This window comes from Macrobrachium rosenbergii, chromosome 14 (assembly GCF_040412425.1).
Source record: "Macrobrachium rosenbergii isolate ZJJX-2024 chromosome 14, ASM4041242v1, whole genome shotgun sequence".
NCBI lineage: Eukaryota > Metazoa > Arthropoda > Malacostraca > Decapoda > Palaemonidae > Macrobrachium > Macrobrachium rosenbergii.
Window position 1 is genome coordinate 40,984,160 of NC_089754.1, and position 22,991 is coordinate 41,007,150.

The following is a 22,991-nucleotide window of genomic DNA, read 5'->3' on the forward strand; positions in this document are numbered from 1 at the left end:
TGCGGCAAGACTGTGTACAGGTGCCCTTTTGAATAGCCCAGTGAATTAATGGTAGAAGTAAGCTCTTTTACTGTAACTCCTCTCATTTCTACAACAGAGAAGCGAGATCCCTATTGGTAAGTGTTAAAAATATTTCCTAGGGTACTATACTGAGATGTATGAGAGAGAGAGAGGGTAAACCTAAAGAACTCTGTCTCTTGTTTGCAGAGAAAAATATATTTTTCCAACATATTTTTAATTATGTTAAAATTTAGCATTAATGTTAGCGGCATCAAGTAATTACACCCGTTTTCCCATCTAACAATCCTGGTGGACTGCAGTGGCTAACCAGGTTTTTTTTTGGGGGTGCAGCTAAAAATGAACGATACTGTAGGTGTCTGAAATTATGGCCACATTACTAACAAAAACAGTAAAAAAACTATGAGAAAAGTAGATTTTTCGATTAAGATACAGTCATGTCCCAAAAAAATGGACATCAAACACTGCAAACATCAGTGCCCCGAAGATAATGCAACATTTTAGGAGTGTGCATTGTAACAAAGGATGTAATTTCAAGCTTAATTTTTAGGGCGCTCCCATAACCTAATTAACCTAGGGGTAAGCGACCTTACCGGGTGACCCTTCCCCCTCCCCCGTCCTAGGGGTAAGGGACTTACCGGGGACCCTTCCCCCCCAATCTTAGGGGAAAGTGAAAAATAAATTTTATAACTGAGAGACAATACTCCAGTGACTTGGGAACTTGTTTACTTAAGAATAGTGCGTTACAAGTCTCAGTTGACAGCATATTTCACATGGTAATCAAAATATGTACAAGAAACAGGTTACCTTAGGGTGGAGGATACAGTGCGGGGTAGAACTATATAGTAGCTCCGCGGCGGCGACTGCCTTCTAACTTAACTTTTTCTACAGTTTTTTGGTTGCTAATTATGAATTTACCTTTAATTTTTGGCGCTCGAGTGTAATTAACCTGTAATTAACCCCTGAAGTCCATCCAACAAGGGGTTTCCAAACGCGATCTTCACAAGACAGGGCACGGGTACGTCTGTTTCGAATGGTTTATATCCCGTCCAGCAAGTGCAATAATTTGTTAACGTATGGGTAAACCCCCCCCCCCCGGCCAGTACTAAATACGGCGAAGGGACATTCCATTTAGCCGACAACAAACAGATGCACCGCCAGTATCAGAACCCCTAAAGTGTAGAAAAAAAAACAGTTGAAAAGGTAAAAACAGGCTCGGAGCTAATACAGTATATAGAATTACCCACGGCCAAATACCCAACAAAATGTTTTTTGGGTCGGAATGTTTTACCTCCCATTCTTTTCAAGTGTTTGATGTTGAAAATGAAATCCCAACCTTCTCTCACCATCTTCTCCTCCTCATCATCTTTCTTATATACCAACTTGATCGCAAAATGTCGCGGCACAACCCTTTTAAGCAGACTGTGTCAAAGTCCACGTAGTACAACTTGATATGGTTTTGGTGGACCAACGGTATATTTCGGAGTTTCATCGAATCAGCTGTGTACTCGCTTTTCACAAAGTAGTAACGAAGATAGTCGACGGGCTGCAAGACGTAAACCGCGCAAGTACAGTACACCACTTTCTTCCCAAGGCCGATGCTGGTTGTGGTGTTATCTGCCGTTTCTTGTTTAACAAATCCCACAATACTAAGAGGCTCTGTACACCTGTGGCATACTTTGGAGTGTTCCATTCATCCACACTTGTAAAATTCCCCGAACCCACTTTTCTGTGGTCAGTATACCAATTGCAGTGCTGGGGCTACCGTAGTGTTCTCCTTTACCCGTGGCAGCAAACTTAGCGGCCCCAAAGGCTACATTCAAAGGTTTCGTTACGTCTCCCACAACTGTGTTGATGAACTTTGTCAGCGTCCTGTTTTTCAGCCAATACACTTGAAACGTGCTCCTCCTCCACTTTTTAGCGGTCTTCGTTTCCCAAGTTATCTGTAGTTTTCAGTATACAGTCGGAGATATTTTTTGAAAGAGACTGGCTTGGTTTTAGATAGCTCTTCGTTTAGGCGCTTGTGCTTTTCTTGCAGCAACCAATTTTGAACTAATTTTCTGTTCAGTAAATCCCTAGTTGCAGTAATACTGTTTGGATGAGTAGATCCCTAGTTGCAGTAATATTGTTTGGACACGAGTTTAGTCTTCTTGACGATCTTGTGAGAATCAGCGTCCAACTCCATGCAGAATGCGATGTTTTTCCTACCAGGGTCGAATCCAATAATCCTTTTGCCTTCAATTTGAAGTGGCGAAGTTGCTGATCTGCTGGTCTTAGATAATCGTGTCATTCCATCATTTCTCTTGAGCTTCTTACTCTTATTCTTCCCCTCCAATATAGCCTCTTGGTTGGGACGTTTGACCGATTCATCTTACCTAACTGAGCAAGCGACACCACCTGTGGCTACGCACAGATCGAACGTCCAGGTTTTACCTCCCATTCGTTTCAAACGTTTGATGTTGAAAATGAAATTCCAACCTTCTCTCACCATCTTCACTTCAAGATCTTTCTTAACCACCAGCTTGATCCATATGTTGTGGAGCAACCTTTTCATGCCGATCGTGTCAAAGTCCACGCAGTACATCTTGATATCATTTTGGGGACCAACGGTATGTTTCAGAGTTTTGTCGAATCAACTGTGTACTCGCATTTCAAAAAGTAGTAGTAACGAAGATAATTGACGGACGCAAGACATCAACTGCTCAAATACACTTTCTTCCCAGTGCCGGTGCCTGTGGTGGTGTTATCTGCCGTTTCTTGTTGTTTAACAAATCCCACAATGCTAAGAGGCTATTTACACTTGTGGCATACGTTGAACGTGTCCCATTCATCCACACTTGTAAAATTCTCGGAACCCATTTTTTCCTTAATATACCAATTACAGAACTGGGCTAACGTAGTGTTCTCCTTTACCCGTGGCGGCGAACTTAGCCGGACCAAAGGCGGGGTGCAAAGGTTTCGTTCCTTCTCCCACAACTGCGTTGATGAACTTTGCCAACATCCTGTTTTTCAGGCAATACACTCGAATCACGGTGTTCCTCCACTTTTAAGCAGTTTTCTTTTCCGAAATTATCTTGTAGTTTTCAGTATACAATCGGAGATATTCTTTGAAAGAGACTGACTCGATTTTAGATAGTTCTTCATTGACCCGCTTGTAATGTTCTTTTAGCAGCCACTGTTGAACTATTCTTCTGTTCAGTAAATCTCAAGTCGCAGTAATATATACTGTTTAGACATGAGTTTAGTCTTCTTGACTATCTTGCGAGAATCAGCATCCAACTCCATGCAGAATGCGATGTTCTTCCTACCAGGGTCGAATCCGATAATCCTTTTTCCTTCAGTTTGAGGTGGCGATGTTGCTGATCAGATGGTCGTTGAAATTCCAGTTATTCCATCATTTCTCTGGAGCTTCTTAGTCTTCTTATTCTCCCCCTCCAATGTAGCCTCCTGGCTGGGACGTTTGACTGATTCCTCTTGGAATTACATAACTTAGCAAACCACACCACGTGTGGCTACACACCGATCGAACGTCGAGGTTTTACCTCCCATTCGTTTCAAACATTTGATGTTGAAAATGAAATCCCAACCTTCTCTCACCATCTTCTCCTCATTATCTTTCTTACCCACCAACTTGATTCCAATGTCGTAGCACAACCCTTTCATGCCGACTGTGTCAAAGTCCACGTAGTGCATCTTGACTTCGTTTTGGGGGACCAATGGTATATTTTGGAGTTTCATCGAATCATTTTGTACTAGAGTTTCAAAAAGCAGTAGTAACGAAGATAGTCGACGGGCTGCAAGACATAAACCGCGCAAGTACACCTCTTTCTTCCCAATGTCAATGCCGGTGGTTGTGTTATCTGCCGTTTCTTGTTGTTTAACAAATCCCACAATACTAAGAAGCTCTTTACATCAGTAGCATACTTTGGACGTGTTCCATTCATCCACGCCTGTAATATTCTCCAAACCCACTTTTTCCTTGATCAATATACCAATTGCAGAACTGGGGCCTAGCGCAGTGTTCTTTACCCGTGGCAGCGAACTTAGACTCACCAATAGGCTTTATAAACTTAGACATTGTGTATGGGGGAGAAACCAGTTTAAAGATAAAGGTTGGCCATGGGTGAGTAGTCAATAGCCAAAATGTGTTATCATTATTTTTTTTTTTTCTATTTACCATGGTGTTAATTCTTTTTCATTTGGTCCCAGCTGATACAGTTTGCTTGCTGAGTTTCTGAAACTTCATACTTTTACTAGATAAGTTTATGCTTTGCATAGGATTTATAGGGTAAGGTTGCAGTACAATTTTATCCGAAAGAAAAAAATAGATGAGTTTATGCTTTACATAGGATATATAGGGTAAGGTTGCAGTAAAAAATAGTAAAGATTAAAACCCCCATGGCTGTCACTGATGAGACTAGTCGACGTTGTGCTTGTTTTAAGCGGGTAGGAAGACAAATGAAATGCAAACTTGTCTCTATTTTAACATTATTTATTTTCGTAAAAATTAAAACAGTATGATACAGTGAACACTTAATGATACAGTATTGCTTTTCAGTAGATACTGACTCTTGCCTTTGCGTTCACTTCTGCGTTTCTCTTGTCTCTTACCTTGATAGCCCTGAGGATTTGCTCATTAAGATTGGTGTTTTTATCTTGCCGCTCTCAGACTAATCAGTATAAATAACAGCTTAAATAAATTAGACATAACTTACGTAATAAATAAGAATTGGCATTCTCTTACAGCCTTCACGTTCATCCGTAGACATTCACACACGCACTCATGCACCTTGAGTCACGCACTTGACTTGGTAAAGAAAATAATGATGATGATGATCGCTGTACAGTGATATACATGTCTCTTGCTGCCCACATATGTTACAATATATTACATAATTATGTTGCGTGACGAAGCCTTTGTATTACAGAGGCACGTCATAGTATGAAAGATGATAACATTTTAACCCTGTCAGACCCTACTTAGCTGAAGTGCTCAATAACACATGGCGTGCAACAATATCAAATAGATTTGCATTAGATGTTAAATAACCTAATCACAGTTACTTGCTAAATGTAATCCTGTGCCGCCACTAACTATAAGAAATCTTCATATTCGATGCGAAAGAAATGGAACATCGAGAGTCTTACAGAAAACAAGCGGTTATAATGCGCTACGTTGCAAAATTGTATATTGAAACATATTAGAAATTATTATTAAAAGGAAACATTCTTATAGTTCGACGGTCAGGTCTGAGAACAAACACTCTTGTAAGTGAGGGTGGGGGAGGGTTACGTGAGAAGAGGGGAGGATAATTGGATGAAAATTAGTTGAGCTTCACTAGCAGGGCATCATCATGTAGGTTGCGCTGAAGCCTTCCTCTTCTCGACTGTTGTCACTGTCAGATGCAACCAGGATGGCAATGGGTCCTGTGGCATTGGCTGTTGAAGGAGGAAGAAGACGAGAGAAGGGCATTACTACAGACATCGACTAAAACACTATTTGAAATTGCATCTTTAAGTTATCTCCAAATCATGACCAGGAATGCCTCCTCATTATGAGTAGCCTACCTTGTGTTGTGTAGGTGTTGAAGTCTCCACAGTGCTGCTGTCCGCTGATAGCCAAGTAATCGTTCTCGCAAGCTTGGTTGATGTTACCTAAATCAAGCCTGTCGAAGCTAAGACCAATGTCGCAGTAGCCGGGTACGTATCCAAAGCAAATACTGTATAGCTGTTGAAAAAAAGAAGTTCATTTCGTTCACATTCTAACGCCTGAACAAAATTTATGTTATGTAAAATAATACGAGTTGTAACGACCTTGATCTAGTTAGGAAAACTAGTGATTGAGGATGAATGATTTAAATCTACTCAATATCTGTACAAATTCTGTTTTCCTTTTAAAAATCTGAAAGCATAGAAAGGAAAGTGAAAGCAGAATTTTTGCGTGGCAGATTTGTGCGAAATTCATGAACGAAGGGGAAGACTAAGGAAAGCTCAGTCATAATGAGCATCCTACCTGGTTTGTCAACATCATAGGATTCGCGCCATAATTGAAGGACATGATGGCACCTGCAGTGTTCTTATAGTACTGTAGGCATCGAGGCGGAGCCTTACAAGGGTCGTTCTCCCCTATGAACGTTATCCCAGCTTTCCACATGCGGCCATAACTGTTCGCGGAGTTGGTGACGATAAGCTGGATGGGATCGTTGGTGTGGTCGACGTCAATGTACACTGAAGGAGAGAAATTTTCGGTCCGTGAGTATGTTGTTTTCGGAACCGCAACGAAGGTTTTTTTCTCTGTTTTTAAGTTATTTTCCAAAATATGTCAACTGAAATTCCTCTGCCTGTAACTTACTGTGTTGGCCGCTGTTGTCTCCACACAAGACGGGAATGTTGTCTCCAGGATTTGCTCCCAAGACTACGAATGTATCGTTGCCACATTCTCCTTCGACGGGACCCATGAGGTTGAAGGCATCGAAGTGGATCAGAATTTGACATGTCTGCCAGCAATTCAAATTCAGCAACAAAGATAAGCAGGGAAAAAATTGTATATGTCAGTGAATTTTCTCTTAATGAGATGTCATGAGCATAAATGGAAAGATCATAGAGAAGTGTGACCAAAGTCAGAATCATGTAGGAATAGGTATGCAAGGTGAATATTTCTCTCTCAAGACAGCAATGTCATTTTTCAAAAGATTCACATAAAGATCACTTACAAGATATATAACAAATGGAAATGTCTTCATAAACGCTAACCCTAATGAGCGTTTTGTTAGTGCAAGCAGAGGGTAGCAAGGACAATCAGGACTTAAAGCATCAGTCAAGCCGAGTTTTGAAGGGTGTATGCATTAGTTTTGTCAGTGCAGTCTCATTTTTACTCAGATTCCCTCAGAACCACGTATGTCAAAGGGGCTCGTAAGAAAAGATTCGTAAAGTGGTGCTTCGCATGAATTTGCGATCGGAAATGGTGCCAATAGACTGACGATGGTGACAACACAAGTAATGAGGGTACTATCTGGGGAAACTACTCACCTGAGGCGGAAGGTGTATAGCCACCATGCATGTTGAAGGCACCATTGTGTAGCTTGGAAATCCAGGGTTAACAAAGTAGGAATTATTCTGGTCTATGGCGGACCCGCATGTTAGGCGAACTGCAAGACAGTCGTAGGTAATCTCTGAGAACTATCAAGCTTGCTACCTTAGCTAGTACCAAATTAAAAAGTAAAAAACGAAAGGGAAGGTTGAAATGATGGTTACTCATTCTGTTCCCTTCTTCCCAAACCATTGTCTCTTCCATTCATGCTTCACCTTCCAGTGAGGAGTAAAAGGCAAGAAAGAGAAGTTCATGCAATTTATATCCTTGCGAAAATCGTTTTCCATCCACATTGTACCCTGAAAGTTGGAACCTGATGATTATTTGATAGCATTAGTCATGCACGAGGACCCAAAGAACGAGAGTTGACCTAACGAAGATGGGAAGGATTGTTTAATATAAAGAGAAAACGGTTGGTATTGCATACATTTAGCAAGACTTGGCAATGAGCAGCAAAGAGCAGAGAGACGAAGGGTATTTCTAAAAGAGTTTTTCGTATAAGCTCAAGAGCGATAGAACTGAGAAGATTCTTAGAGTATGTGAAAGGCTGCATCGCTGATAATGTTCTTTTCGAACTTAGCATCTGAAAATCCCTCTCAAGAAAGTAAGAAGAAAGAAGAAGAAGAAGACTGGAGCTTGAAATGAACAGGCAAGGGACAGAAATTATGAAAAAGGATAGGTATGGAACAAATTAATCTGAAATGCATCCCATTTTATTGAAATATTATTGAATCTAGTTATCCCAAGAAGGTCTGGATATTTTGAGATTACCATACCCATTTGGTTCCTGGGGCATAGGTATGTTAGAAACGGGGCAAGGGCGCAAGGATAATGGAAAGGTTAATGACTCATCATTGCAATGGATGGCAGGATACTTACACCGGCCGGTGGCTTGATCAATACCGAGCACATGCCGGGACTGGAGTAGGAGCTTGGATAGCCCGGGTTGGAGAAATAAGTGCCATTCACAGATATCGTGCCATCGCAGGTTGCATATACTGTAATTTTAGGGTAGGAGGGTCAACTGCAATGCTTTCATCGTGAAAGGGGGCGTGTTTTTGTGTCCCTCCTCTCGTTCTGATGAACCTATGACATCGTCCGGTACAGAGTTCCTAACTTATAATAATTAACTTATGCAGACTGCACATTTATCCATGAATATCTGAAACTGGTACTTTTCTAGATGCAAGTGGAAAATAAGTTACCTGAAAAATCTTGACTCTACATATGAAAACATTCATACTCTAAGTTTTTGATTCCAAGTTGAAATTACAACCAGTCTCGATTTTGGAAACGAACACACGCGTTCACACGCACACACAAACAGTGCATCGCATTGTCTATCATCAGGAGGAACGTTGCAGAGAAGTATTACTTACAGACGCAGCAGACTCCAAAGCCATTGGCACAAGTGCCGGAGGCCGCTCCGCCGAGGGATTCACATTCCTTTTGGCTGTAGCAAGTCCCCCTTTCTCCCGTGGCCGCCGTGCAGGGGCCATTTTCAAAGGTGACGATTTGTACTACAGGAAATACTGCGGGAAAAAAAAAAAGTAAAATCAACCAATTGTTTAAAGTAGTAATAGCTGAAAGAAGTAAGGGAAGAAGATGAATGTAAGAATTGTGTACCTAAACGAAAATGAAGAGAGATTTGAAATGGTTAACTCCGAAGTTAATTGTCATATAGGCAATGTTATGAGTGCGTGTAGTACCAAACTGTTTTGAGCAAAATATGTTTACATATCTGTCCTCGGCACTGATTGTTCTATACAATTTGGTTTCGTAAATGTCTATAAGAGAATCTACTGGTTTTGGAGACCAAGGTTTTTAGCCTTTAGAGTTTTTAGCAAGTGCCTTGAATCAGTGTAAGGTCAAGCTGACACCCTTTTAGTGCGTTATAATGTCATTTATTATAGCATTGTCAATCAAAATAAGTGTTTATATTATTTTATCGTAAGCTATTATCAAACATCCCAGAAAAATTGGATAGAAGGCAAGCGGTTTATGAGCGTTGTCATTCTAGGTCATTTGAATAAAAAGTGGAAATTAGAAAATGAAATATTTTTTTGTGCCAAGGCAGCCTAATTGAAAAAGCGTTATTCAGAGAACATGTAGTATGGAAAAAGAGGTGGTTGCCGATGGGAACCGGTCCTCTCGAGGTGAATGACCGCAACCGGAGTCAATTCTGTTGCTTTGGCTGCTAGGTGTTGACCCACATTCCTAGGCCGAGATTCCCCTGAAGGTTAATTCTCATCCCAGCCCGTCCCTAACCCCATGTCTCCGATTCTTAGCCCCAATATCATTAGTTACGTCTTAGGTTTTCCAGTGTTTTGATAGTTAATGTTCACATTCCAAAAAGTTTTCGTGCGACAGAGAACGCTTCTTTCCCCGTCGACAGTTTTGGACATTTTCAGCCAGGTTTCAACTAGGTTTCGCATCCAACAGTTGAAAGGGAGCGCAGGTGGTCGGCCGCTTTAGGACATGATTGGCGGTTGCTCAGCAGGTTAGAGTACAGACTGGTTTGTGTAGGTCTGTAGGTCACAGGTGCGACCTACATTCCTGAAGGAGTTTCTCTTGGACAGGAAGAAGGCCCGAGCGTCTCCCAGTATCACCTGTACATACTTGATCGATGCTGTTTAAAGAAAATGACTGACTTTCACAGTTTTTTAGCTCACAAGAGCGGTCTGAAAGATGTTGCGACTGTTTACTGTGAAAGGATTCACTTTATCTATGAGTCCGCTAATCATTAAATACTGAGTAGGTACAAAAATCGTTCTTTTTTATGAAGACAATTCAAAATTACCGTGATAGCTATTTTTAGAATTTATTTGCACATTAACACTCGTTTCATTGAAACGTACGTAGGTTCTAATTTTGTGAGACCTAGAAATGAACGTTCACAATATGCTAGCCGTATGGGAGACGTTATTTGTTTAAAAAGGGGGGGGGGGCAACGGAATAAGCGATCATTAAAACTACTATGAATATTACTGTATTTTACGTAACAACAGAAAGTTGATAAGCAAAAGACTGGGAAAGAAACAATACTGTATTTTACGTAACAAAAGAAAGTTAAGCAAAAGACTGGGAAAGAAGCAATACTGTATTTTACTTGACAAAAGAGAGTTAAGCAACAGACTGGGAAAGAAACAATACTGTATTTTACGTAACAACAGAAAGTTGATAAGCAAAAGACTGGAAAAGAAGCAATACTGTATTTTACTTAACAAAAGAAAGTTAAGCAAAAGACTGGGAAAGAAACAATACTGTATTTTACGTAATAAAAGAAAGTTGATAAGCAAAAAACTGGGAAAGAAACAAAAACCACATACAATAGACGTTCTAATTGGCTATTTCAGGCTTGGTATAAAATTAATTTTTGAGAATAGGGAAGCTGTATTGGAACTGGAAAGTGATTCGCGAATCAAACCGAAGGAAGGAGAAAAAACAACGCAATTTAGGGCAAGCCCACTGCGCAAGACGAATGCAGGCTAATTTGTGGGAATGCGAAGGCGGAAGTCGCACGCTCAGGATGCAAAGCCAGGGGGATATTGTCTCAATCATGACGAGCTCGCGATCATATAGGCTATGTTCAAGTTAGTCGTCACTTTTTCGTCATTTTGTGACTCGGGAGAATCGCGTAACTTTAGAAAATTCAGATGCGTTATTTTATATATATATATATATATATATATATATATATTATTTTATATATATATATATATATATATATATATATATATATATATATATATATATATATATATATATATATATACATACATATATATAACCATTATTTTATCTATGTGGATTTTCCATATGTGCAAATAATAACCGTAATCCATAGAAGATATTAATTTTATTATTGATAATACATGCAGAAAGAGATTGCGCTACTATTTTCAAACCGTAAATAGCGGAAATTTCCAAATTGTACCGTTTCAGTTAGCTAAAGAGACTCGTCACTAGAGGCTACTGGAACCGATGCGCCTTCTGTAGCAGGAGAATGACCTCAAAGGTAGCCCTTCCGGCAATAATAATACCACTTAAAAAAAAAAAGTTAAAACACCGAGATGTTATCATCCGAAAGGAAGTGGCCGTTCGTGGTCTGTTACTCGGCTGCTGACTTGTCTGACCAGTTTTGCCCTAATACTGCTCCTAACGGTTCTAACGGTCAAGAATTTCATTCAAATGCTGCTCCGGCCTTTGGTCTCCGCTAACCAGTTTGTTTCGCTTTCACCCAGCCACGAGGAATAAGAGAAAGCCACTTACGTTATATATATATATATATATATATATATATATATATATATATATATATATATATATATATATATATAGATAGATAGATAGATAGATACCGTTAACGTTTTTTTATTCAAAGGCTAAACTTTGTCTTCCCAGTGGATTTACTGTAACGCTATCCGAGGCACTTTAGTCTGAATGACAGTAAGAGAATAAAGGAATGAATTTCAGGATACATTGTTAATCGCCAAAAAAAAGGCCATGAAATACAACAGTACATTTCGCACAAGGGATTATGATGCATCAAATATTCGCAGCTTGAATTTGCTCTGGCGTTATGGAGAGTTATAGAGAGGGAGAGAGAGTTAGGGGGTGGGTGTTGTGGGGACTGTATGGGAGCTGGGAAGGTCTAGCCGCCTTGGTCGTCCTGAGGTGAACAATCTGAAGGTAGGTCAAAGGCATACCGACCTCCAGACCTACTTTCGGGCGAAGAACGTTTTCTCCTTTCGGGCTCCTGGTTTTTCCGACGTAACCCGTTTGCTCTGGAATCTTCGTAGAACCTTGTAACAGGTTTTAGTTTTCTGTAAGAGAAAACAATTGTGCCGGCTTTGTCTATCCGTCCGCACTTTTTCCTGTCCGCCCTCAGATCTTAAAAACTACTGAGGCTAGAGGGCTGCAAATTGGTATGTTGCTCATCCACCCTCCAATCATCAAACATACCAGATTGCAGCCCTCTAGCCTCAGCAGTTTTTATTTTATTTAAGGTTCAATTTAGCCATAATTGTGCGTCTGGCAACGATATAGGACAGGCCACTACCAGGCCGTGGTTAAAGTTTCATGGGCCGCGGCTCATACAGCATTATACCGAGACCACCGAAAAATAGATCTGCTTTCGGTGGCCTTGATTATAGCGGCTGTATATAGAAAACTCGATTGCGCCGAAAAAACTTCGGCGCATTTTTTATTTGTTCTTTTGACAAACGGCGCTGAAGGTTACTGAGCATGTATTTGTATTAGATACTTTTTTATATCGAGTGATAGGGACTTTTTTTTTTTATTATTTTTCGAATATTTTCCATAACGGAAGAGCACACGGTATCACCATGTATCTCCGGTTTACATTTGCTCTAATTTGTTCCCTTATGTGATACAATACACTCATTTTTTTATATGAAGGATATTCCCAATTAAGGTGACAGACAATTGACCATTAAAGGAATAATAAAAGTCAGTATGAAATATAAAAATAAAAAGTGGCAGGATAGATAGTATTGATGTCAAAACCTAAGATTATACAGTGAATTAGTTATCAGTAATAAGAAAAAACCCAAGTATAGATTTTAACGCTTAGATGAAACAAATCGGCGAACGAAAAATAAAAAAGTTGGTTTTAAATTTTGCTTCCCTCCCCTGTTTGTCAAAGTTAGCAGATATGTTTTTAGCGTTGCTTCCGTACTCGATTCTCTATCTCAGTTACTTACATTTGGAATCTCTTGTTGAAGAAGATTCCTCAGCAACCGCCGCGCAGTGGACGGTCGCCGCTAACGCCACTACCAGAACTGCCCTCGTTATCATTCTGCAAAGAAGAAGACATGGTTTTAGGGAGTTGCAAATTAAACACGTCAGTAATAACATGAATGAAATGGAATGAGGACGTTGTGTAAAGAAGAAGAAACACCAGAAGAAAATCGTGGGTGGAGCCCTTGAGTTTTAATCATGATAAATGATAACATGCAGGAAAGAAGAACGTACAAAAGAAATCGTAAATAAAATCTCAGTTGTATGAATAATGATAATGTTGATGAAAACTAAACGTGTCAGCAAAGAACACCACTCATTCTCTCTCTCTCTCTCTCTCTCTCTCTCTCTCTCTCTCTCTCTCTCTCTCTCTCTCTCTTTCTCTAATCGCGACATCATAGCAGTGGAAATGTTAAGATGCAATAATAACAAACTACCACCGTTCATTACTTTTGGAAAACTGAATCTTGAAGTGCGTTTCGGTACTAATTTTACGGTATTTTATATATCATCATCCAAGAGTCACGGTTACTTTCCGGAAAGCTAATGGAGCTTCGTCGTTAAGGGTAGAATTGTGGAGTAGTAAAGAGATGATGTGATGACACTTTTTTTGTCTCTTTAATTATGCATTTGGTCAGAAAAGGAGTTGTCAAGGACGCAGAAAAGGGAACATTAAAAACTTTTTTTTTTTTTTTTGTTGGGGAGGGGGTTGGGGAGATGCATATCGTGGTTCTTTTATTTATGTAGATTCCATTTCAAAATATGGGAAACATTTCAAATGACTGGTGGTAAGTTTGAAATGGTATAGATATGATACTGCGATATGAAAATGTGTAATTGGGAATATGTCTGTATGCACTTGCATTTCCATAGTTATCTGTTTATTAATTTTTATATATACAGCTGCTAGCATATCGAAAAATAGAGTGAGATAGAAAACGATTGCTTTGGTACCAATTTGTTGCCATCACTTGCTTTTGCATACTTTAACTGGTGATGGATTATCACGTATCAGTTCGATTATCAGAACCAAAATTATCTGCAGAAATGCATTTGCGAATTCTTCAAGTCGTTTTGCCCTATCAGATGTTTTGGAACTCTCTGTAGAGGTAAAAAGAAAAGGCATGATCCGCCACAGTTGACTAAGTACCAGGTGCATAAGGCAGTATGTAGTTCAGCATGCAGAAGGGCATTTGTGCTTGGGAATTTTCGGTAGATGTTATGAGACTGGCTTGAGTTGCTATGGGTTGCAATGAGGCCTAAACGTTCAGTGAAATGTTGGGCGTTAGTTAGAATCATCAGAATGTTTGCGCTGAGGTTGAGAATTAACGGTATCATTATTATTGGTTATTATTTTGTAAATGAAAGAAAATGTTATTTACTGTACGGAATAGTAGGTTTTGTTTTAATGCTATTCTGTGACTCTAGATTTTAAAACATTTATGTCATTATGGCACTGAACGAAGTCGCAGTTTCTGTGAGGTGTAACCGGCATCATGAAAAGGAAAGCTTTGAGAGTTTGAACGTAGAGCGGAGGTAAACGCTGACATTTATCGGCAGTTACTACTCTTTTTCGGTTATCAGCGCATCTGATAATGATCGAGAGGGTAGATGAAGTGGGAATAATAGCAAAATATGATGTGGAAACAAATCAGATCGGTTCATTATGCAGCGTTGAGATCTCTCATCATCATTCGTAGAAATGAACTATTTTGCTCATGCGGTAAAGCCGAAAAAAGAAATATAACGTCATATATAGAATTCATGGCCAAGGTCAGATGGTTTTCGACGCGCCGAATGAATGAGCGTCATTCTGGGGAACTTAAAGATCATATCCTACATGAAGGCTTTCTGTTATGTTACTGCCTGATAGATGTCTTTCGGCGCAACGAAGTTTTATCTTTTTCCGCTTTCGTAGACTTTCAAGAATTGGTATGTGCGTGACGTTAAATCAACTGAATTTTTTATATATGCATACGCACGTATATTCATCCATAGCATCTATAAGTGCATGCTAGTTTGTACGGATAAACCGAACTAATGAGCGTCAGTTAAAGGTAGTGTATGACTTAGAAGGAAGATGAAACGGCGATTTTCTAAGATAATCCATTGAAGAGCAAATCTTTTGCTTTGACAGTAATAATCGGATGTGAGTCCTCAGAATATTGGAGTTTCATTTCGATTGCAAGATCATATCCACTGTTCGTGAGTTACGGTTAATACGCAATACGCACACTATCATAAATGCTTGTTTGTATAAATGAACTGCTATGTACACGCGCCCGCCTTCTCGAAGTCAGTGACAATATGCGTGATGTATCATATAATCTCCTTGCTATGACATCGCCATTAGATTTCCACTGTCGAAAGACTGGTCCAAAACGGTATGCACACACAAACACACTTGAGACACTCTAGGATATCTTCGATTCCCAAAAGCTGAACAGATGAAGACACAACAACGTACTCGTCTGATGGTTTTTGGAGAGCAGCTATAAAACGACTAGCAGAGGCTCGTCGAAAACCTGCCCTCTTATACTCGAGTACCGGGAAGTGACCTAAAGAGACAAGTTCCTATCGCGCATGTGCGCATCATCACCTACACCGACTGCCGCCACAACCTCCCTCCGTAACTAGGTCATTCACATACCTTCTCTTTACACATCTTCCTATAGATCTGCGTCATCTTCTCTTTAAAGAAACTGACTCTTGTGTTGTGTAATGCTTTAAATGAATCATGTTCTGTAAGTTTCCATAGACTTTTCTGAATTAGAGCTCAAGAGAAGAGACGAAGCCAGGCTCTCTTTTATTTAGGTCAAATACCTCGAGTTAGGTGTCTCGGTTCTCGACATTGCTTGTTTGTTTGTTTGCAGATTCTTATTCTCGTTCTTGAGACAAAACTCACACAAATCTCTCGATGCAATAAATTCCACCGTTAGCTTCCCGTTTTACGAAAGAACTTCAAACCAGAACTTAATGGTCATCCTTTTGTAATAAACTTACAATAGAGCTTCAAGTAATTGTTTGGGTGTGTACTGAGATGTATATATGATTACAGCTTACGCCTCACACGACATGGCATTATTGGGAGAAAGGTTTATTTATTGTCCCTTTCGTGTTTGGCGGGGTTTTCGGGAACGTGTCGACGACGACGATGATGATGATGATCATATTCCGCGGGACGTCGGCGAACCTTGGCTCGCTTCAAATGTAGGTCAAAGAACAGCTTCTGCTGCTGATGACGGGCCTGAAGCTCTTCTTCTTCTTCTTCTTCTTCTTCTTCTTCTTCTTCTTCTTCTTCTTCTTCTTCTTCTTCTTCTTCTTTTTTTCACTAAAGTTTAGTTTTAATTCTTTTCATTAAGACGGTTGTCAAAATGAGTGGAGAATGGAATCTCTCTGAGCTTTGTAATGTCGTGGCTCTTCCCAACAGGACTGCCAATGAAATTTGATCTGATAGACCCAGTTGAAAAAATCTGAATGTTTCCTTCTCTTCGAACTTGTTTGGAGAAAGTGGCACTGTTTAAAAAGAGGGGCAGCTTGAGGTTGCTGTTGCTGAAGTGGGGAGCGGAAGGCATTTTTTTTTTTTTTTTGTACGTTTTTCTTACTGCATCTTGTAAAAAAGAAATGTTGTAAGGAAGTCTAAGTTATTCGCTACATTTATCGGAAAATAAATTTTTTTATGAACTAATATCAGTTATTAATAACCGAATACCTGTGTATTAACGCTGATCGTAGTCGTGACCATTTTTTTTTATTTTCGCTTAATTTGTAACCAGTTTGTTCTATCATAAGTTCGTAAACTTTAACTTAGCCGTTTATGTTATTTTTTTTACCTGAAGAATTCATTGAGATCTCCGGAAAATATTTTTGTGAAGTCGGTTACGTTACGTCTGTCGCAGAAAGCAAACACACACACACACACACACACTAAGATGACAAAGGAACACACAAAACGACAAACTTGGAGAACAAATAAATTAAGATGCAAATCGAGCGTTTGTGGAGCGCAGTATGCAATAGAGAAGTTTTCGTTGCTGGGGAATTTAAGTAGTTTTAAAGAGAGAGAAAAAAACCTCTAAGCAGGGCCCCATGTTCATATCCTACATCTTCAGGTGTAGACTTCATTTTTGGCCGTGAGGAAAAATTCGGTCATTTATCCCTTCTTTACCTGCTCACCTACATTTCTCCACGAGCCGTACAATAATTATCATCTGCGCCGCTCAAAAGTATTTTGGAGGGCGAAGGGTGAAACCAGATGAAACCTCCTAGACTTCAACAATTACAAAATTTAACTTTATTCAGATAAAAAAAAAAAAAAAAACATGACATTAACAGAAACAAAACTATAAGTAACTCTGAAATCTAAATACGATCATCTGTTCTCGTCTGTAGCGTTGCAAGTGACATTATACTGGATATGCTTTTGGCATACTAAATGCGACTTCAGTTTCTCATGTATGCTTTGAAAAGAGATGACGCTATTGATGTAGATTTCAGTGACGCCGGACAGAAATGTAAAATCAAGATATAAACAAATCAAACATGGCATGTGTAATCAAATATAAGTAATAAAGAGAAAATTGTCTTGTAAAACAGCCTGAAAAGCATTTGGCGATGACACTATACAAACAAGAGACTCCATCGCTATCAAGGCTAGTGCTCAGGGGTCAATAACCTTGCCTTGGTAAGCCCGTCGAACTTGTTACTATTTTTTATTGGTTCCTTTTCGGATGGATTCCTTATAAAGCGGCTCCTTTTTCATGTCAGTGTGACAATCAGTGTTGTTGTAGATCCTTTTTAAGATCGATTCATGTGGGTGATGTGCTTTGCCCTTATTCGTGTAGCCTATGTAGATAAGGGAAAATCTATATTTAAATGTAAAGAAAAGGACTGAAAGATTATTTTGACTAGGATGACGTGTTTGATTTGTCTGATGTGGTTTTTAACGTATTTTTGAAGAATATTTTTTTCCTGACATTGGCGACATTTGAAGAAGTATTCACAAATGAAGCATGATGGATCGGAGTATTTGGAGATGTTAGATCATGTGGATAGAAAAGACAATTATAGGTTAGTGAGAAGAGTGTATAATTCTGAAGTGCTAGGGGGAAGGAGAGGAAGACATACGAAGGCTTCTATATATAGATGAAGTGGAAGTGGTACTGGTAAAGAAGTGCCTTGATATCTGTGAAGGGTGAGAGAGCATGGAAGATAGTGTGTATGTGTGTGTGTGTGTGTGTGTGTGTGTGTGTGTGTGTATGGGTTCAACACACAACTGAAGTGTGTGTTTGTCAGTGACCCTTTGATGGTTAGGCTAGTGGGACATAAATCTATGGACGTTGTGCCTGTTTCTTACCACTCTTGGTGTTTCCTCTTTCATATTTATTCGTTCGGTGTTGTCAGTTAATTATAACTCCTGGTGGATACTATAAGGACGCCCTTTGAAAAATGTCTGTTTTCCATAAAACTTCTTAACATTTCATGGACAGTACTTGCCAATGCATATCCATGCTTCTGCCGCCGTTATGTCTAAGTGATAGAATCAGGCTTTGGAAAAACTGAAAATGCGATTCGAAATTTTTAATTGAAAAACTGTTTTAGTGAATTATTTAGAAAAAAAATCTTGTTTTTATTGCTAAACTGAGAGGGGGTTTCATCAGACACAGCGTATATTGAAGAATGGTAAAACAGACAATTTAAAGATTAGCTAACAAGCAACTAACTGTGCAGTTTGAGGCATAGCTGTCTCTTAGTAGGTCAGAATATTGTGGTCCACACCAAGCCCCCTAATCCTTTTTACACCTTTGTACACACAACTCAAGAGCCCGAATTAGCATATGCCGGCTAAATTTAAGCCAACCGACCAACCAACCGAAAGCATGGCCCTAATCCTTGAATGAAGCCCCTAATTTTGATGTTGGTCTCTCTCTCATGTTAAATCAAAATAAGTAAGAAGGTACACATTTGAAATAGAAAACTGATAAAAAGGCTTAGATGCTTACTGTTTGTTTATAAATATAGGCAGTGTAAGCATAGACCTCACAACTTTTTTCTGATTTTTTGTCAGTTTCTCATTTATGCTAAAAGAAATAGGTAAAACCTTAAACAAAATGACAAAATGAAAGAAATAAAACAGAAATAACATGTGTGTACGCATTCCGTCCAGATATCAGCGCAAACAGAAACGGAGAGTGACAACTGGCCCTTAGATGAAATCAGCGCTGCGATTATTATTTCACGCTTTCTGCACGCTTGCAAGGAAAGAAAAGAATAAGGAAAGACGCGAGATCATATCAACGACTTCCCTCATCGCCCGGGGCTAATTCCTGAGGAGACATGGAGAGAATTCCTAAAAAATGTTCTAAACTTCCTTAACCTGGATAGAATACCATCAGAGGTGTTTTCTTCTGCTTCTCTCTCTCTCTCTCTCTCTCTCTCTCTCTCTCTCTCTCTCTCTCTCTCTCTCTGTACATATCAAGAACGGGGAAGCCATGAAAATGCCGGGAGCGTCATGTACAAAGTACAGCCTAGAATTTATCTGTAAGAACTCATGCCAAGTGCGTTGAACATGCACTAACATAAAAAAAGAAGCGTGAACGAAATAGCAATTGTGCCAGCAAGACATACTCGCAAAGAAATAGAAGTTCATTGTTATGATTTAGATACATATCTAACAATGGCCTAAGCAGATAACGGGAGCAACTGGATGCCTTATTAAGATGGTTCGATTGAAAGAGCATGAATCGTACCACATCCTACATTACTGGTAATTCCTTTTTTGACAACTCACTGGGATGTTAATTACTGGAGTTTCCGACATTGTAAATGTCCTTTTCTCTGGACCATGTGTGTAATCACAAACTCATGTTCCTTCGAGGAGCTGGGAATTCGTAAGTTGATGACCAAATTGCTAGTTTTTCATGTAACGCATTAAAAAAAAATCTCGTTCTCTCTCTTTTATATGGACTACCATGCGTAAAGGCACGTCTGAATGGCGAAAGAGAAACTTCCGGTTGTTGTCTCCGTCGATTAGCCTAGAATTGAGCTTTGATTGGTTGGGTTAATTCGTGTACCAGGACGGATTCCGTTTTCTCCAACTCCAACCGACGATTTTTCCTAGTTTCAGTTGCGGACTCAGTCGATGCAAATTGATCAAGAATTCCAGGCAATTGTTACCGCTGCTTCTTGAATGCAAAACGAAAGGGCATCGACCTGGGTCATGTTTCAAAAATCATCGCTCAAATTGTAGAAGCTTTTTAACTGCAATAGAAGACCTGACCACGACAAGACAATGCTTTTAGTTTCCGATGTCCATCAGCCGAGAGGAGAGAGACCAGAAAGAAAGAGAAGGGAAAGAGGAAGGAAAGTGAATCGAAAAGACAGTCACTGGCAAGACGACTTGGCCAGTTTTCATTCTTCTTCGACTACCTCACCATGTAGGTCAAAACCGGTGGAGAAATAGCTGTGAAAGGAGGAGGATGGTGTTCCTAGAAGGTAGACGTATGGGAGTAGCGGGAGTAAGGTGTGATTTGGAGGCCTGCCGCAGAAACCCATCATTTCCAGAGTAACATGAGATGACGCGACCCCTTTCTAATCAAATTCGGAGAGGGGTCCTACGCGTGATATCTCACCCCTTTGACGCTATAGTGCAGTGCTTGTAGATCTCCGTCCTTCTGTAAGGCCACCACACGGCTGAGATAGCAGCAGAATTTGAAAATGTCACAGAAAAGTTATTTTCTCGTCCCCAAGTTCTCTATTGTTAGAGGAAAAGGAGATATGAGAAAGTGAAAACAGAAACCGAACTAATAATATACAATTACACTGACAATTGGAAATTTCATGGTGCATAAAAAATTTCATTACCACACTGTATTGAACACGAGCATATATTTTCTCTTCTGAAATAGGTCAGACTTGTTAATCGTAAAAAAAATCGTACAGAAACTCAAATTTAGATCTTAGAAGTGATAGATCCAACAGAGGGTGAAAACACTGAAAAATTGAAAAGCTCAAAGTTGGGATGGTCAGTACTTTGTTTTGGTGAAAGCCAAGAAATGCCAGACATCGTGGGCACACAACTGAAAATCGTGGGGCTAGCAACTTCATCCCAAAATACTTCCTGAAAACTGGACGGGTAGCACCATGCAGAACCACTCTTTCCTGTGGTGGAATTTATATAAAATATATATGTAAATATATATGTGTATATATATATGTATGTGTATGTGTATGTGTGTGTATGTATATATATATATATATATATATATATATATATATATATATATATATATATATATATATATATATACACACACACACATACATACACACACATAATTGTATACAGCCAGCTGCCTTTCATTACCACTGAGATACTGATCGTCAAAGAAATAAATATATATACAAGGCACTTCCCGTAATTAAGAAAGTGCCTAAAGCACTTAAAGAAAAAGAAAGCATGAGGCCATGCCCGAAGAAAATGAACATCTCCTATGGTTGTTTGCTCTCTCTCTCTCTCTCTCTCTCTCTCTCTCTCTCTCTCTCTCTCTCTCGTTCCATTTCAGGCGATTATGAACAGCTCTCGTCTTGATTGCCCTCATTATGATTTGGACAGCTTGTCAACAGTTTCTTGGTAATTTTTTTTTTATTTTTCAATGAAAACGGCATCGCTCTTGGTATCATAATCTACAATTTTTTTTTTTTTATGTGGTTGACCATGGTGTGTAAGGTATATCTGGTTAAGGGAAAGGCTCCAAAGGAATGAGTGAGGGAGTAATTGTTCCATTGTGTAAGAATAAAGGCAACAGAGGAGAATTACAATAACATAAAATTCCTTTGTATACCTCAGAAGTTGTGTGGTTGGGTACGGAGGGAGACTGACGGAGAAAGAAAGGTAGTTGACAGAAGGATTGGTGTGGGGAGAACGTAGTGGGTTTAGTGAAGACAATGTGAGGAGCAGAAGTTTTTGAGAATCATTTATTTCAGCACTTTGAAAGTAAAGGGAAAGATTTGCACATGACACACATGGACCTAGGAAAAGCGACAGAGAGGCATTGTAAGGGGTGTAGGCTAGATGCAACTTGTTTAGAATAATGAAAAATTTTTGCCTAGGAAGCAAATTCTAAAGAAATGATTGGGGTGAGGTTGCAAACCTCCATGCCCTTTTCTTGTCCCCACGCTGGAACCCATTTACTCCTGGGTGGGTTGGTAGGCGAAAACCCAGGAGTGGTCCACTGGCCTAGGAAACGTGAGCTCAACACTGCACCTCTCAGTCAAGCTGTCTGCTTTGGTTGATTTTAATTTGCTATGTAGTATGATAGGTTTACCACATTTGTGTACATATATATATATATATATATATATATATATATATATATATATATATATATATATATGTATGTATGTATATATATATGTATATATGTGTGTGTGTCTGTATGTGTCTGTCTGTCTGTCTTTGTTTCTTTATTGACATCAATACTTAACTGTAACCCTATCAAGGTGAATAATCTATCGGTGACCCTCAAGTTCTCTCGACTTTCTCGCCCTAATGACGCTCTAGTTTCCTCCCCCTAACCAGTTTACTTTCCTTCCTTTTGTGTCGTTGTCTGGGAAAGAAAATATTCCTCAAATTAAAGAAAGAAACCAGATCTACTTATGCCAAGGGAGAAAGCATAAAACAAGGTGGGAAAGCCCATTGTTTATGAAAGAATGACCGAGCTGTTGCCTCTTCTTGAAAGATTAGCTCGCCTTTCGTAGAAACCCCAACCCAGAGATCATTGGAAATGCCCATATTGTAAACCAGTACGCCACTCCCCCACTCTAGTTAGTCGTTGCCTGTCGGGTCCCACTTAGAAAAATAAACGCTCGTACTAGGTTGCTCCACGTCACTTTGCTGTGCAACTTCTCAGCTTAGTCGTGTGGATATATAAGCTGAGTTGCCTTATCCAGCAGACTGTGGTTTCCATGATTATTTACAAGGAAGATGTAGGGTATGGTCTTGTCCAGCGTATCAGTCAAGCGTTTTATTTACTAAGATCGAAAGGCGCGTTGTCAGTGCAGCGGCTGAAGCGTCTGTAGCCGCGAGGCTGTAGCCTTGTGGCTCCCAATTAGCACTCAT

At 39.6% G+C, this 22,991-nt stretch overlaps 1 protein-coding gene across 2 annotated transcripts; it reads right to left on the reverse strand.

Moving 5' to 3' along the window:
- Positions 1-4,489: 4,489 nt before the first annotated feature.
- LOC136846014 (embryonic protein UVS.2-like) lies at positions 4,490-15,480 on the reverse strand. 2 transcript variants are annotated; one of them, XM_067116630.1, is made up of 8 exons: positions 15,339-15,480; positions 12,835-12,929; positions 8,488-8,640; positions 7,988-8,106; positions 6,371-6,515; positions 6,032-6,246; positions 5,587-5,746; positions 4,490-5,457 (listed from the first exon to the last, which is right to left on the reverse strand). In XM_067116630.1, the coding sequence occupies exons 2-8, from the start codon at positions 12,926-12,928 to the stop codon at positions 5,357-5,359; spliced, it is 987 nt and encodes a 328-aa protein (XP_066972731.1). In that variant the 5' UTR covers position 12,929; positions 15,339-15,480; the 3' UTR covers positions 4,490-5,356. The 2 variants fall into 2 exon arrangements, with proteins under 2 accessions (XP_066972731.1, XP_066972732.1); XM_067116631.1 differs by lacking the exon at positions 15,339-15,480 and adding an exon at positions 15,276-15,294.
- Positions 15,481-22,991: the final 7,511 nt, after the last annotated feature.

Bases quoted from the DNA above. Each gene is read 5' to 3' on its own strand.
- LOC136846014 (XM_067116630.1), bottom strand. From the start codon at position 12,928: ATGATAACGAGGGCAGTTCTGGTAGTGGCGTTAGCGGCGACCGTCCAC. The intron at 8,641-12,834 runs GTAAGTAACTGA...TTTTTCCCGCAG, and splicing joins TTCAACAAGAGATTCCAAAT to TATTTCCTGTAGTACAAATC. The intron at 6,247-6,370 runs GTAAGTTACAGG...TCTCTCCTTCAG, and splicing joins AGACAACAGCGGCCAACACA to TGTACATTGACGTCGACCAC.